Source organism: Macrotis lagotis, chromosome X (genome assembly GCF_037893015.1).
Source record: "Macrotis lagotis isolate mMagLag1 chromosome X, bilby.v1.9.chrom.fasta, whole genome shotgun sequence".
NCBI lineage: Eukaryota > Metazoa > Chordata > Mammalia > Peramelemorphia > Peramelidae > Macrotis > Macrotis lagotis.
Window position 1 is genome coordinate 268,342,607 of NC_133666.1, and position 17,756 is coordinate 268,360,362.

Here is a 17,756-nt window from a genome sequence, read left to right on the forward strand (position 1 = left end):
AATGAGTTGAAGTTGATGAAGAAAACTAAAGAAAATAAAAGTTTTTTTGTTTGTTTTTTACTTATAGAGGAAAAAGCAATCAGATGATGGATAGGACTTGCTGGTGAGGGCAGATTGAGCTTGATAATGTACAACAGAAAGAAGGCAACACTATTCAACTTTTATTTCGTTTTTATTTTATCCACCAAGGAGAATGAACACAGAGCTAGAAAGAAAAGAAAAAAAAATGACTATTTGGAGTAATAAGTTGCTATTCAAGATAAGTAGAGATATAAAAACTTAGCAGCCCTTCCTGAGTTCAGTTCATAAACTTTCTTCTTCAGGGCACTGTAAGAACTATAGATGAGACTACTGTCTGAAATCACTATTGGGAATCTCTGGAAGATTGGAGGAAAGATTCACAGTAACTATCCCTGTTTTCACAAAAGGGAAGAGAATAGAAAATATAACTCAAAAGCTTGTAAACTGGACTTAGTGACAGATTTCCAGAAGGTATTATTCAGGAAGTGTATAATCCCAAAAAGGCAGGACAGTTTCATCGAGAAAAGCTATTAGACTATCCTCATTTCTTTTTTTTTGACAAGGTCCTTAAATTAACCTGCTAAATCATATATAGTTTTTTTAGATACCAGCAAAGCATATTACAGAGTTTCTCATGCTCTTCATATGGATAAGAAAGGAAAATGTAGGCTAGACTAAGATAGGGGAATTTGTAACTAATTGATTGGCTTAACTAAAAGTTCATTAATTAGCCTAGAAAAGGATTTCTTAACCTTTTTTTTTGTCATGGACATCTGGCAGATGGTGAAGATAATTGATCTTTCTTACAATGATATCAGTTGCCTTCATTTATAATTAAAGTGCTCATTTTCATTTTAAAGTTGAATGAAAATAAAGGCCTAATTTCCCCCATTGAAGTTAAAGGATCCCAAAACCTGTCTGTGGATCCCCTGGAGGTCTGTACTCCCCAAGCTTAAAAACCCTTGGCTTAGGAAGAGGGCTAATAGAGTATCCCAGGAATAAATACGTAGGTCTGTGCTCTGTACTATTGTTATCAAGGAATTGGATGAACCAGTCAAGTGTTAAGTACCTACTATGTGCCAGATGCTAGGGATACATCGATAGAAAGGAGTTCCTGCTCTCAAGAAGCTTATATTTTGTTGGGGGCAGAGAAAGATATGAATAATCTTTTGTATCATATTTGTAGATGACACAAAGCCAGGAGTGATAGCTAACAAGTTGGATTACAAAATCACCTTCCCAAAAGATATTGACTGTTTGAAGTAGTCAAATCTAAGAAGCTGAAGTTGAATGAAGATAAATATGAAGTCTTATACACTGGTTCAAAAGTTATTTTCAAGTACAGCATGGTTAGGCTATAGTTCATCTGAAGAGGAATAGTGCGTACAAATTCAGTAAGAGTCAACTTGTGATACTGCAGCTAAAAACTAATATCTCAGGTTTTGTTAAGGGAGGCTTGGTGACAAGGACTAAGGAAGTGTTGGTTCTACTACCCTGGTTTCACATTTTGTGATATCCTGTGCAGTTATGAATCCCACATTTTGGAATGGGGAAGTCAGCATAGTAAAGGGCTTGAGATCACACCATATTAAGATTGGCTGAAGTCAGTATTAATTGTAGTGTTGAGTGTAGAGGAAAGGAGAATTAAGGAAGTTAGGGTAGCAGATATAAGATAATTGAAGGACTGTCATGGGGCAGTGAATAGAGTGCCAGACCTAGAAGTCAGGAAGACTCATTCCTGAGTTCAAATCTTACCTTGGATTTGGCAAGGCAACTTTTGGAACCACTAACTTTTCCTAAGCTTTCAAGATATATATAGTATTAAAAACACTGAGATTGAATCCTAAAGATACTTTGTTTTCAACTAACCAATTTATTTCTTGAGGTAGATAAACTACATCTTGATTAAATTCTCCAAATACTTTCATAAAGTGGAAAAGGCAGTGAGATTTGAAGCTGAGGTTGTATACTATATGTATATATCTGTGTATTCTATTTGTATATGTGCTGCAGCTCTCCCCACCCCCCACCCCCCTTAGAATGTAAGGTCCTGGAGGGAACTATTTCCTTTCTGTCTTTGTATGTAGCTATGTGACCCTATTTGCCTCAGTTTCCTTATCAGTAAAATGACCTGGAAAAGGAAATAGCAAACCACTACAGTATCTTTGCCCAGAAAATCCCAAATAGGGTCTCAAAGAGTCAGACATGACTGAAAATGATTGAACAACATGTAGAAGAAGGATTAACTTGTGCTCCACATTCCTCCCTCTTAATCTTCTTGTTACAAATTAATGTATAATCCTAGTTTTAAACCTTCATCATCTGTAACGGGATCACTGCAATCACCTTCCAATTGGTCTCCCTGCCTCAAGTCTCTTTCCTCTACAATTTTTTCCCACATAGCTTCTAAAATATATAGGTCTAACCTTGTCACTTCCCTACTCATTAAATCCTAGTTGCTCCCTATTATGCCTAAGAGCAATATATGATCTTGTTTGGCATTTGGAGTTTTTCAGAGTACTTAGTTTGCCACTAGGAAGGCCTGAGTTCAAATACTGACTAAGACACTCAACCCATCGCAATCTTAGTTTCCTTGTTTGTAAAATAAGGAGATTCATTTCAAAGGCCTCTTACATCCTTCTGGTTCTATTAATTCCTTCATTTCTATCCTTATAAGACATCAGGTCTTTTTCTAAGTGTTAATAAATATTTTCTTATATAGAATTTCATTTTTCCTCTCTCCCTTCTTTTGTCCCTAGGTTTGCCTTCTGAGGCCAAATGGAGAAAGTCTTATCCCTTTTCCATGTTATCAACTCTTTTCCCCCTAGGACATAGACAGTGGTCATTCTTACCCCTCTCCCTTTCCCTAACAGGTTTTCTTCTCCAAGCTGAACATTATCAGCAACACTAGAAGTTGGAGTTTGTTTTTCATGTGGAAGACAGAGAGGTGCCACCAGGGTTTTTTTACTATCTTACTCAGACTTTTTGAATTTCTATGTTATAACTAATTTTGTGACTTCCCAGGATGTTTTCTAGATTTTCAGAAAAAATCTCAACTTAAATTTTATCCTTCCCACTAAATATTTTAGATCCTTTTTCAAGTCCCATTCTAGGTTTAGCTTCCTTAAAATCACTTAGTTGGTATTTCAAACTCCATGGTCTTTTTTATTTCATCCAAGGAGCTTTTTCTTAACCAAAATTAACCAATTGACAGTTTCCTAGTCAAAACTAAAAATCTTGGTTTGACTTAAATAGCAAGCCAATTTCCAAAAATTAATGTATCAAAATAGTCAGTCTGAAAAATATAACTTTATAAGAGATCTTAATCTTCATTAAATCAGATCAGACAAATCAGTTAATGGAAGTATTTTTGTGTCATGACAATTTTATTAGATAATAGAAACTTGAGATCGATTTTCTTTTTCCTTTCTCAAATCTGGCCATGAAAAGAAAAACTCAAAATAAAAAAAGGCACCAAACGTATATAAAAATGGAGGTACAGCACCATCTTGTGGTTTTGTAGCGCCCCTAAAGGCTTAAAAGAATATTAAAGACTTATTGTGGTTTTGCATTTCTTAGCTTACTTAAATGATGTCATTTCTTATACTTGACTTAAGGGATATATAAAGTGAAACTAGAGGTCCAAAGTTTCTCATCTTATTTTAGATACTGTGCCCAAGATATGGAATGTGACAGTGTCCCCATATTTTTTATGTGTGTGTGTTTATATATGTAAATATACATTTGTTTTTACACATAAATAACGCCCAGGGTTTTTAAGTTCTACATAGTTTTAACTCTTCTTTGTAATTTACTTTATAATATGACTGGCTAGGACATTGATGAAGTTGTGTTTTTTGACCTCTCAAATATCTTCCAGTTTGCTATCGATACAAATTTAATGGGTGATGTAATTATGCACACCTGAACAGTTCTATCTGCTTCTTCAATAATGAGGGATCTCTCTCTGGGCCAGCTTGGTTCAAGGTAGAAGAACATTACCAGCACAGAATTTTCATCTGTTCTAGCCAAGTGTCTTGTATTCTGCTAGCTTTACCTCTTTTTCTTTTAGCTGAGTTATGTTTATTGTTAGCCTGCTAAACTGGAAATTCTCTCTGATGGTTAGACCCAATTCCCTTTAATTTATGCTGTTTTCTGCTTTTAAATTATTCATTAAACTGAAAAAAAACTTCAGTCCCTCACTAAATTGCAAATAAAATTAAAATTTCAGGCATTCATTATATGTCCCTAGCAAGTGTTCTCTTACAGTTCTAGGTGGCGCAGTGGATAAAGCACCGGCCCTGGAGTCAGGAGTACCTGGGTTCAAATCCGGTCTCAGACACTTAATAATTATCTAGCTGTGTGGCCTTGGGCAAGCCACTTAAATTTGCCTTACAAAAAGCCTAGAAAAAAATAAAAAAATATATAACATTAAATAGCAAAATCATGTCTTTTATATAGAGAATTAAAATTACTTATCTTTACATAGGTCAGAATTCCTCAGAGCTCAAAGATTTTAGAAAATTCACCTTTCAAATAATGGATGATGATTCTAGACCTCTCCTCATTTCTGAGGTGAATAATGAAGTAGATCCTCACGTTATGAACATCCAATTTGAATCAGCAGATGTGAGAACCAAAAGGTAAGTGTTTTTTTTTGGTAAGTGGTTTTTTTTGAGTAGGAACTAATAGTGACTGACCTGAATTTTACTTAAAATTATGTAAATATTTTGAATACAATATTTAGTGTTTTTAAAAGGTTAAATTACAGGGGCAGCTAGGTGGTGCAGTGGATAGAGCACTGACCCTGCAGTCAGGAGGACTTGAGTTCAAATGTGGCCTCAGACACTTAATGATTACCTAGCAGTGTGGCCTTGGGCAAGCCACTTAACCCCATTTACCTTGCAAAATCCTTAAAAAAAAAAAAAAAAAAGGTTAAATTACAAACAAATTTTGATTTGATAATCAAGCCAGTTTCTTATCTTATTTCTTGAGATTTATTTTCAGGGAACAGTTTCATTACTCATTGTAAAAGTTCACTTTTATATGACATGTCATATACATTCAATGGTGTAATATCTGGAATTAATTCATTCACTATCACTGAGGCTATAAATTATTTGAAATTTGCCATGAGTTAAATGATTTTCAATGTTTCAAGAAAAAAAATGTTTATTATAGGAATTATTTTATCTTAATAACTACTGACTTAAGTAAAACTGCCCAGTTAAATTTATGTTATGTACTACATATACCTTCCCTTTGATCTAATTTTTTCATTCTTCCATAACAAAAATATACATGTCATGTGATAGGATAATTGCTCCCTCTTTAACGTGTGGCTAGAGTGATTAAACTGTTTGCTGAAAACATTATTTTTTATTAGAAATTGATTTGTGGTCTAAAGCTTTTACTCCAGTGCTTCATTATGACGGAGTGGTGACCTTGACTTTTCACTCTGGATCTTTTAAGAATGGTAATTATGGCAGAGGAGTCTGTATGACCCAGGAGATAGAGAGCTGGTCCTCAGGTTCGGGTCAGCCTGGGCTCCAGTTCTGCTTCTGCCCCCAAACTGACTCTGGGCAAATCCTTAAGCTCTCAGTGCTCCAGGCTGAGCAGTCTTGTAAGAAGAGAAGTTGATCAAGTTGATCAAGGGAGTTCAGCATTGAAGTGTGAAGCTCTCCTACTGTTGAAATCACATAGGTCTTATATAGATACTGACCCAGTGGGAATTTGTTAGTTTTGCACTTACAAATGAAGAATGGGAGTCTATGGGAATCATAGATTTGAGCTGCCATGGTCTTTGGAAGAAATCTAGACCAATTTATTCATTTTATTGGTGAGGAAACTGAGGCCTAGGGAAACGAAGGGACTTCCCAAATTCTCAGAGATAGTAAACCCAGACCCTCCCCAAATCTAGTGCTCTTTGCATTTATAGCTCAGGTAGAAGTTGTATGGTCTCCTGTAGAACTGATTTAAGTCAAAATGAGAGACTAGGAATGGAAACCTTGCTTGCTTGCTTGCCTTCCTGCCCCAAATCTTAGCATTGGCTTGATTGAAAGGACAAAGAAATATTACAGGTTTTTACAGTTTAAAAAAAATAAACAAACCCAGGCAGCCAGAAGTTTAAATGCCAGAAAAACCAAGAAGTGGCATTTACTCTTTAAGACTTAACCTAGCATGAAGTTTTCCAGTTTTTCCACACAGGGGAGCCTTGTAACCTTGGTATTAGGTTTGATATAAACCAAGGCCTCTGGTTATTTTTGCTCTCTTTCAGTTCCTCCTCTTCTGTTTCTCCAATTCACTGACAACATAATGAAGGCTTTAGTTTATTGGATTTATAAAAAGCCATTCATTCAGCAGGCATATATTAAGAGCCTCCTGTCTTCCAGGCTCTGATAAAATAGTTCCTGTGCTCAAGAAGCTCTTGTTTTATTGGGTGAAAATAACATGTACACAGAAAAACACATGCAAAATATGAATAAATAGGACTTACTCTAATCTGGAAGGTGTAGAGAAGAGAGACCTTTATTGAGCTCAGGGGAAGGCTGCCATGGTCAACTCCAACTCTGAGGCCATGATCCTGATCTGCCATATTGGGTTAGACTCTTGGTTTATGGGCTATTAAAGGGACATTAGAAATCATCAGTCTAATACTAGTCTTCATTTTCACATATAGAAAATGAGTCCTAGAAAGGAAAAAAGGCTCGTCTAAAGATCATGTAGAAAATCACTATCTGATCTAGCATAAGGATCCTTGTCTCCATCCTCCCAGGTCAAGCCATTTTCTGCTCCTTCTTAGTCCCTGCCATATGACCTATGACTTCCTCATTTATTAAAATATGCTTTATTGATCTTTTTTGTCTTTATGTTACAACCATTTTAAACAAATTGCATCTTCCTTGAGACAAAGAAAAATAGGTAAATCGGGATTATAACCTGGGGTCTGTGAGCTTGTTTTTCAAAATATTTTGATAACTATTTCATTGTAATTGATTTTCTTTGTAATCTTTATGTTGTGTATGCATTTAAAAACATATTCCATAGCCTTTACCAGACTGCTAAAAGAATCCATGATGCCAGAAAGGTCAAGAAACTCTGAACTAAGCAAAAACATCTGTTACAATGACCAGTTCTGACCATGTGTGTGATATTATATCCATTAGCCCCCATTTCTCTGTTTTTAAGAGGAACACCTAGATGGTAGGACAGATAGAACACTGATCCTGAAATCAGGAAGACCTGAGTGCAAATCCTGTCTCAAATACTTAAGTGGCTGTGTGCCCATGGCCAAATCAATTAGCTTCACTCACTCGGTTTCCTTATCTATAAAATGGGAATAATAATAATACATCTCAAGATTTTTGTGAGAATGAAATTTGATATTTATAAAGTTCTTTGTAAACCTTAAAACTCTCTTAGATACTAAGCTGTCACCACCACCACCATCATTTAGATATACTGTAGGTTTCATTATCTGTTCTCTTTGTCCTTCACTGGTATTTTGATTACTCAGTTAAACTTAATTTAGTGGTCTTTTCATTTATATTCTGCTACTCAATGTCTGCTTATTTCTCTCTTCTCAGTTCATATTTCTCTTAATTCTTCATAGTTGTCATTTTCACTTCATAATACTTTTCCACTACATTCATTTGCCAGTTTTTGATGAATGCCAGTTTGCTATCACAAAGAATACTGCTGTGGGTATTTTATTATATTTGACCTTTGGTTTTCTGCCTTTAACTTCTTTGGGGTATTATTGTTCCCAGTAGCGGGATCACTCAATAGGTTAAAGAGTATGTAGACAGTTTAGTCATTCTTCTTTCATAACTCCAAATTGACGTCAAGAATGGTGGGGTCACTCACAATTCTACCAGTTGTGGTCAGTGTGCTGATTTTTCCATTGCTCCTCCAGCATCACTTTTTTTTTCTGTTATTTTTGCCAGTTGGCAAGGTATGAGATGAAATCCCAGGGTTGTATTATTCTGCATGCCTTTTTTAATTCTAAAATTATGAAGCATTGAATAGAATGAGTGCATGAACACATATAGTAAGATAGAAAAAAAATCATAGATAACTTCAGGGTTCTATTATATACAAGTATGTTTGTCTTTTAAACCATTTATTTTTATTTTATTTTATTTTTGTAAGGCAGTGGTATTAAGGGACTTGTCCAAGGTCATATAGCTAAGTAAGTATTAAGTCTTGTCTAAGGCTGGATTTGACTCAGTTCCTTCTGACTCCAGGGCTGATGCTCTATCCAATGGTGCTGCCTAGCTGCCTCTCTTTTAAACCATTTAATAATGTTAAACCATTTCCCCTGGTCTTCTGTATGTCCTTTATTCTCTATTTTAAAAGAAGTTGCCTTAGTGACCCTGCTTTTTTTTTCTTTGCCTTTAATTCATTCAGTTAACACACTGTGAATTTCTTTTTTATTGTTAGTGATTTGGAGCATATTTTCATATGGCCATTTATAATACTTTATATATTTTGAACATTGTTCATATCCTTATTAATTTCTTGAGAAATGGTTCTTGATATTAAATATTTGTGCATATAGTTTTCTATATATTGTTTTCTATATTTTTAATATATTTTATATATCAGATGTTTCTTGGTAATATTTTATGCAAATAATTTTCTTAGTCTGTTATTTTTCTTTGATCCCTTTTTTCCCTCAAAGTATTTTTCATTTTATTGACTCAAAATGATCTCTTTTCTTTGATAATCTTTTCTCTGCATTGCTTATTTCAGAATTTTCCCCATATCTACAATTGTGAAACATATTTGTTCACATTTTCATTTAATCTTTTTATGATGTGATCTTTTGGATTCAGTATACTTGTCCAATTTGGGTTTATCTTGAGTTGTGTTTTAAGATTTTGGTTTAAAATTTAATTTCTACCAAGTTTCTTCCCAATTTTCCTTGCAGTTTTTTGGTAAATCTTTGTCTTACTTATCTAATCTGTTTTAACTGGAATTCATTCCTGTGTCTGCTTACTGATCAGACTGAGAAAATGGTCTGTTGCACTTCTTCAGCATTCGAGAAACCTAGGATGCTGTCTAGACCCAGGGACCATCACATTATATTGGGCCTAGAGTCTTGTTCTTTTGTTAGTAGACTCTGCCAGTCACTGGGTCTCTGATGTTGAATGTCAGTTTACCTCTTTAGCCCTGTCTTCCTATCTGTAAATCAGGAATTTGTACTAGATGATCTCCAAATTCCTTGCTAATTCTGACAGTTTTCTGTGGCAAGAGCATTGAGGTATTCAAGTAACCCAAGAAAAAGCTGAAATTTGCATTTTGTTTTTCTGCTATTCTGATCTTACCTTTACTCAGCCTGCTGTCAGGAAGTAGATAAAGTTGTAGGTGAAGTTTAACTTTTTGGTCTTTCATTTCTTGTTTTAGTTGTTCTTCTCTCCCTGAATGGATGCTCAGGGTCTTCTTGCTGTCTATTGAATGTCCTCTGTGACATTTTATCAGACCCATCTTTCCTAGATTGTGAGACTGACTCCTTTCCCTAAAAATTAAACTCTACTGTGTCTCTTTTTCTTAGCTGACATAACCAAAAAGTTTTCTGGTCAACTTCTCACCAATAAGGTGTTAGTGATTTTATATGCTGTTTTTCCACACAAAGGCAAAACAAGACTAATATAAACCTCTTAGGTTTTGGGGGGATTTTCTTTGGCAAGGCTGTGGGGTTAAGTGACTTGCCCAAGGCCACACAGTTAGGTAATTAAGTGTCTGAGGCCGGATTTGAACTCAGGTACTTCTGACTCCAGGGCCGGTGCCCTATCCACTGCATCACCTAGCCACCCCCAATGTAAACCTCTTAACTCAAAACATAAAGTGAAGTCCTCAGCTGAGATGGGCTTTGGGGGGGGGGGCGTGCTATATGATGATGGAGGAAGGAAGAAAAAGTTTCAAATAGTTTTTGTGATTGGAATTGAGAATCAGGGAGGAATGAAAGGACTGCTTTGCTGCCAAGAGTGAGATTAGTTATGTTCCCAGTCATCATGGTGATGAGATGTCTTCTAAAAGTTTGAGACTTCATTATGGAAAAGTTAATTATACTGAGAGGCCATTGGGGAACCTAAGGAGCCAACACAGTGTAGTAGAAAGAGCACTGACTTGGAGTCAGAGTATCTGGTTCGAATCCCACTGTTATGAACTGCATTACCTTTGAATAGGTTACTTAACTTTTTTGGACCTCAGTTTCCTCATGTATAAAATGAGGGGATGGGACTAAATGGTCTCAGAAGTCCCTTATCACTGTAATTCTATGATCTTTTAGTTCTGTTTTCAGGTAGGAAAATTTCTCTTTTACCGCTCTTATCTAGAGAATCCCATTTATTTCACCTATGCCTAAAAGCAACTTTGCTTACTATATTGCAATTTTAATCTTCCTTCAGATATTCCTTATTTGTTCATACATTGTTGACAATTTTAGGGGCTTATATAGCCTTTTTGACCAGAAGTGGGACAAGAAGAGAACACATAAACTGGCAGCCCTACCAGGTTTATTCCATCTTTTCCTATGCCTTAGTCTTCCTAACCTAGTCCTTAGCCTCTCCTTGATCTTTAGTCATTCTGGATGGGGTTAAGAGTGCGACTTTCCCAAGGTCACACAGCTAGGCAATTATTAAGTGTTTGAGGCTGGATTTGAACTCAGGTCCTCCTAATTCCAGGGCTGGTGCTCTAGCCACTGCACCACCACCTAATTGCCCTCCACATAAGTGGAGGAAGCAGTGGTTCATGGTCTTCTTTTTTCAGATGACTGTGTACTTAGTGAAGCTGAGATGCAACAGAGTATGGATCAGTTCTCTGCTGCTTGTGCTGATTTTGGTCTAACAGTTAACACCAAGAAAACACAGGTCTCCATCAGCCAGCATCACACCATCCATATGTGGAACTATTACTGCAAATGGAGAAATTTTGAGTTCCGTGGACAAGTTCACTTACCTTGGCAGTGTCCTTTCCAGGGAGGTACGCATTGACAGCAAGCTTGACACTTGCATTGCCAGAGATAGCTCAGTATTTGGGAGACTCCAAAAGAAAGTGTGGGACTGACTACCAAATTGGAGCCCTTGTGTTGACCTTATTGCTACATGCCTGTGAAACTTGACAGTCTACCAGCGCCATGTCAGGAAACTGAATTGTTTCCATTTAAATTGTCTTAGGAAGATTCGGAAGATCACCTGGCAGAAGACACCAGACACTGAGGTCCTTTCTCATCTAAACTGCCTAGCATTCCAACATTACTACAGAGAGTGCAACTACAATGGGCTGGACATGTTGTTAGAATGCTGGATGTACACTTGCCAAAAAAAAATATTTTATGGAGAACTCACACAGGGCAAGCACTCACAATGGGGTCAGAAGAAATGATTGAAGTTTCATTGAATAACTTTAGAATTGATTGTGTAGCATGGGAGACACTGTCACAGGACCACCCAGCATGGCATGCCCTCCTCAGTGAAGGTACTGCACTCTCTGAGAAAAGTAGAATTGAAGCAGCTCAAAGGAAACATAACATATGTAAGTTTAGACTACCACCCAGTGGTCACATGTACTATTTGTGCTCAATCTGTGGTAGAACATTCTGAGCTCATATTGGTCTGATCAACCATAGTTGGACACACTGTACTTTGTCTCAAACATAGTGATGTCATTTTCTTAGATAACAACGGACAAGAACCAACCAACCAATCAGTCATTCTGGGCCTCAGAAATTTCCCAGTCACTCCTGCTGTGACTATGACTATTATCCCTTCCTAGTCTTTACCATTCAGTGAGCCAGTTCATCTTCAAACTCTCTGCCCTAGAATCCCTTGCTCCCTTATCTTGTTCGTGCTTTGCAAAAAAACAACCCAGAATTATTCTCACCATCTATTTCTTCCACTCCTATACATGTGTTACAGAATAGAGCTGGAGGAATTCACACACAAATTTATGTGTCTTACTTGGGTCTTTCCTTCATCCAGACAAACCTTTTTACTCAGCCTTAATTAATTCTTCCTAGGGCAGCTAGGTGGCTCAATGAATAGAGAGTATCAGGTCTAAAATGGTAGATTCTGCTCTCTGCATTCAAATTTGGCCTCAGATAGTGCCTAGCTGTGGGACCCTAGTCAAGTCAGTTAACCTTATCTGTAAAATGAAAAAGAAAGAGTTCAGATTTCTTATATATGAAGGTGTAGAACATTTGTGGGTGATGGCAAAGTCAAGGGATATGACCATCTTTTAGTGTGACTGATGTGGGATACAGGAATAGCTCATGGAAGGAAGTTGAGGAATTCAGGGGTTGGGATATTTGAGAGATAAAATCAAGTATATTCTGAAGTTTCTTGGTATGAGGGCAGGAGTTGGAGGGGGAAGAAAAATTGTATACTAGCTATTAAACTCATTGAAAAAGAAAAATAACCTGACTGCAGACAACAGTCACCAGGATTTTGATTGTGTGGTATCTATTGTTCTTGTTCAGTTTTTTTTTTTTTTTGGCAAGGCAATGGGATTAAGTGACTTGCCCAAGATCATACAGCTAAGTATTAAGTGTCTGAGGCTGGATTTGAACTCACATCCTCCTGACTCCAGGGCTGGTGCTCTATCCACTGAGCTACCTTGTTGCCCCCATTTAGGACTTTCTTGCCAAAGGTACTGAAGTAGTTTGCCATTTTCCTTGCCCCACTATTCTGATTTTGTTTTTCAAAATCCTTTAAATTTTATGTGATCAACGTTGCCTATTTTATCTCCTTTGATTCTTCCTGGCCTTAAACTAACCCTCAAGATATCGCCTTCCATCATCCTCTTATTTGTTTATGATGTGACTTTTTACCCATTTAGACATTTCCATTTCAAGCTTATTGTGATAATATGGTTTGAGATGTTGGACCAAACTTAAAAATTTTTCAATGTTTCTGTCTTCCTCTCCTTCCTATTTTTTTTGCCAAGGGGAACAGGATTGGGTTTAGCTTCTAAAAAATAAGATAAAGTTTAGCATAGTTGTAAAACAAAAAACTTGAAAAAAGAAATTGCTATTATACTTGATTTAACTTGAGTCACTCAAATTAGGAAATGGAGGTGATATGCAGATCAGTGTTTCATCTTCCAAACTGTTCTCAAATTAGTTCATTTAAAAAGTATCCTAGTAATGCTAGAGATTGGAAGAAGTAGAAACCATGTAGAAATGGGCCTAAATCTTGAATTGTATTTAATTTTTGTAATTATAATTAATTTTCTTGTATTTAAATCAGTTGTGCTTAAGATAGGGGAATTAATTTTTATTCTGTTCATTCAGGGACAGATATTTTTTAAAAACCCTCCTATATATGGAAAAAGAAAAGCCAGTTTACTAGGGTGCTTTCAGTCTGGATTCTGGCTTTTAGGAATCTATGTGGTCATTTTCTGATTTGCCAAGTCATGCTTTGGGTCCACTCATATTCTTAAATGTTTGGTACTTGTGTCATTTACTACTGTAGATGCATTCTGTGATGAATGTCTAGAACAGGAGATGGGTTCTGTGGGCTTTTTTTAAAATTTTGATAACTGAATTTCAGTGTAATTTCAGTCGATTTAATGTAATTTCAATGTAATTCAAGAAATTTCTATTATTGTCTTGTTTTATTTTTTTGCAATTAAAAACATTATTCTAAAAAGCAGGCCATAGGCTTTATCAGGTTGCTGAAGGGGTCCATGACATATTTATTTTTTTTTCATTAAATATTTTATTTATTTTGAGTTTTACAATTTTTCTCCTAATCTTACTTCCCTCCCCCCACCCCCCACAGAAGTCAATTTGTCGGCATGTGGTTATTCTAAAACAATATGTACTAAAGTAGTTTATTTCTATCACTTGGTGGTAGTGTCTCCTCAGTGATAAACCAAGAAAGAACTTGCTGTATTACTCTCAAAAGGTCAGATATGCTTTCTTTTTCAATGTGGAAATATATATATTTTCAAACTTTTTTTTTATATTTCCAAACTTTTTAAGGTAGTGGAGTTTTTTGTTTATTTCCAAATAATTGAATAAAGTAATAGAATTCTATTTTTAGTGTTATTTTGGGAAATCAAATGTATTAAAAGTGTCAGGCTTTTATACTGAATTCATTGCCCTTTCTTTGACTGTCTTTCCAGTTTAATAGTGGAGTAAACCTAGCTAAATTCATTAGGCTGGTATTTTTCCTCTTAAATTTTTTTAAAGTGGAAGACAGTTAAGTTACTAAACAAGAAATTTTGTTTATTTTTCAGAAACATTTTTGGTGGATTGTGAAAGAGAATAAAAGATGATAACAATTCTATAGACTAAAACCTTTCCTTAATTTATACTTTGATCAAACAATATGAGAATATTAAAATAACTATATTCTCCTTGATTTATTGCTACAAATAATTTGAGACACTTTGATTGTGGTTAACATCAGCATATTCATTCAGTTCTTGAAATGGGGTCCTTTTAGAATGCCCCATTCTCTTGGGAATTAGCCCATATTCCCAAGCCTCTTGAATGGTTGTTTGATATTGGAATCCCCTTTGAAATCGCCTTCTAAAATACATTACTGTGTATGGCATATATGAAATGAGTTATGAATGAAACATTTTTTTTAAAGATTTTATTTATTTTGAGTTTTATAATTTTTCCCCCAGTCTTACTTCCCTCCCCCCCCAATAGAAAGCAATTTGTCAGTCTTTACTTTGTTTCCATATTGTACATTGATCCAAACTGAGTGTGATGAGAGAGAAATCATATCCTTAAGGAAGAAACAAATTGTATGAGATAGCAACATCAGAGGGAATAGTCCTTGAACTTTGTTCAAACTCCATGGTTCTTTCTCTGGATACAGATGGTACTCTCCATTGCAGACAGCACTGATGGAATGAGCAAGTCCATCAAGGTTGATCATCACCCCCATGTTGCTGTTACAGTGTACAGTGTTCTTCTGGTTCTGTTCATGTCACTCAGCATCAGTTCATGCAAATTCCTCCAGACTTCCCTGAATTCCCGTACCTCCTGGTTCTGATAGAATAATAGTGTTCCATGACATACATATACCACAGTTGCTAAGCCATTCCCCAATTGAAGGACATTTACTTGATTTCCAACTCTGCCACCACAAACACGGCTGCTATGAATATTTTTGTACAAATGATGTTTTTACCCTTTTTCATCATCTCTTTAGGGTATAGACCCAGTAGTGGTATTTCTGGATCAAAGGGTATGCACATTTTTGTTGCCCTTTGGGCGTAATTCCAAATTTCTCTCCAGAAAGGTTGGATGAGTTCACAGCTCCGCCAGCAGTGTAATAGTGTCCCAGATTTCCCACAACCCTTCCAACAATGATCATTATCCTTTCTGGTCATATTGGCCAATCTGAGAGGTGTGAGGTGGTACCTCAGAGAAGCCTTAATTTGCATTTCTCTAATAATTAATGATTTAGAGCAATTTTTCATGTGACTATGGATTGCTTTGATCTCCTCATCTGTAAATTGCCTTTGCATATCCTTTGACCATTTGTCAATTGGGGAATGGCTTTTTTTAACTATGACTCAGTTCTCTGTATATTTTAGAAATGAGTCCTTTGTCAGAATCATTAGTTGTAAAGATTGTTTCCCAGTTTATTACATTTCTTTTGATCTTGGTTACAGTGGTTTTATCTGTGCAAAAGCTTTTTAATTTAATGTAATTGAAATCATCTAGTTTGTTTTTGGTGATGTTCTCCATCTCTTCCTTAGTCATAAACTGCTCCCCTTTCCATAGATCTGACAGGTAAACTAGTCCTTCATTTTCTAATTTGCTTATAGTATGTTTTTTTTTATGTCTAAATCCTGTATCCATTTGGATCTTATCTTGGTAAAGGGTGTGAGGTGTTGGTCTAATCTAAGTTTCTTCCATACTAACTTCCAATTTTCCCAGCAGTTTTTATCAAAGAGAGAGTTTTTATCCCAATACCTGGACTCTTTGGGTTTATCAAATAACAGATTACTATAATCGTTTCCTGCTATTGCACCTAGTCTATTTCACTGGTCCACCACTCTATTTCTTAGCCAATACCAGACAGTTTTTTTTTTAGATTTTTCAAGGCAATGGGGTTAAGTGGCTTGGCCAAGGTCACATGGCTAGGTAATTATTAAGTGTCTGAGGTCAGATTTGAACCCAGGTGCTCCTGACTCTAAGGCCAGCACTATTCACTGTGCCACCTAGCCACCCCTAGTTTTGATGACTGATGCTTTTAGATCAGGTAGGGCTAAGCCCCCTTCTTTTGCACTTTTTTTTTCATTAAATCCTTGGAAATTCTTGACTCTTTATTTCTCTATATGAATTTACTTAAAACTTTTTCTAACTCACTAAAGTAATTTTTTGGAATTTTGATTGGTAGAGCACTAAACAAGTAGTTTAGTTTTGGTAGAATTGTTATTTTTATTATATTAGCTCTACCTATCCATGAGCAGTTGATATTTTCCCAGTTATTTAAATCTGATTTAATTTGTGTAAGAAGTGTTTTATAATTGTTTTCAAAGTTTCTGAGTCTGTCTTGGCAAATAGACTCCCAGGTATTTCATATTGTCTGAGGTTACTTTGAATGGGATTTCTCTTTCTAGCTCTTCCTGTTGTATCTTGCTAGATATATATAGAAAGGTTGAGGATTTATGAGGGTTTATTTTATATCCTGTAACTTTGCTAAAACTGCTAATTGTTTCCATTAGTTTTTTGGGTGATTTCTTGGGATTCTCTAGGTAAACCATCATGTCATCTGCAAAGAGTGAGAGTTTTGTCTTCTTCCTTCCTAATTCTAATTCCTTGAATGAAACATTTTTAAGAGAGTTAATAATAAGTACTCTTAGCACCTAACTTGAAAAATTTCAATTTCCTCATGATATAATTTGTGAATTGTTCCAAAATTAATGCCTAGATACTTTTGCCTTCACATTACAGACTACCTTATAGCCTTAAGAGATGTTTATCCCTTAGTACAGTCATTTTTAAACATTTTGTAAAATTTTTCAAGTAAAATTTACATCTAATAAATGTGGTGACTTGGCCTGAAAATTTTTTTTAAAAAGTTATATCCATTTGTTCATGTTTGAAAATGTTTATTTGCAATGGAGTGTCTAATGGAATTTCATGATGGGAACTCTCTTTATATGCCCCTTGAAATCTAACCAGACATTATTAGCAATTGTTTTTCTTTATCTTCTCTTACCAGAAAGGAAATTCTTTAATATAGCAGGATGACTGAGCTAAGAAAGGTTTGGAAGAGAAGAACCAAAGAAGTATCTGAAATCCATGACTTAAGGAAACAGTTCAGTAATTTAGGTATCATATGACAATGATTAAGATTAAAAAAAAAAGATCCAATATTGTCCCAAGATAGCAGTATACAATGGGTATCCATGGAATGACTCCTTCCAATTAATATGTTCAGTCTGGATCTTTTAGCTACATTTTAATGATAATGATACATTTTAATCATGGAAATCTCAGTTGAAAATGAAAAATAAATGTACTAAAAGTCTTAGTGCAGTTTTAAGTTTCAGTAGCTTAGTAACTAAGAGGTTAAGAGTGTGTGTGTTTGTGTGTGTGTATTTGTGTACTTGCCCTCACTAAGTTGAAACATCAGCAAGAACCTTCTCTCTAGAGAGTGACAATAAAATGCCAATAAGTTTGCATTTAGATTGCCCTCTTACTGAGTATGTTTAAAGACAAATAGGGGAAACCCCTCTGACCCCCATAAAGATGTGAC

At 35.6% G+C, this 17,756-nt stretch overlaps 1 protein-coding gene across 2 annotated transcripts in view; it reads left to right on the top strand.

Annotated features, from left to right (window-relative positions):
* The window catches only part of SLC38A9 (solute carrier family 38 member 9), a 98,988-nt gene that overhangs the window by 1,672 nt on the left and 79,560 nt on the right, over nt 1-17,756 (top strand). For both annotated transcript variants that reach the window (XM_074205880.1, XM_074205881.1), the window contains exon 2: nt 4,511-4,664. In XM_074205880.1, coding sequence (XP_074061981.1) covers nt 4,561-4,664 — 104 coding nt within the window. In that variant the 5' untranslated portion in view covers nt 4,511-4,560. The remainder of the gene's footprint in view (nt 1-4,510; nt 4,665-17,756) is intronic.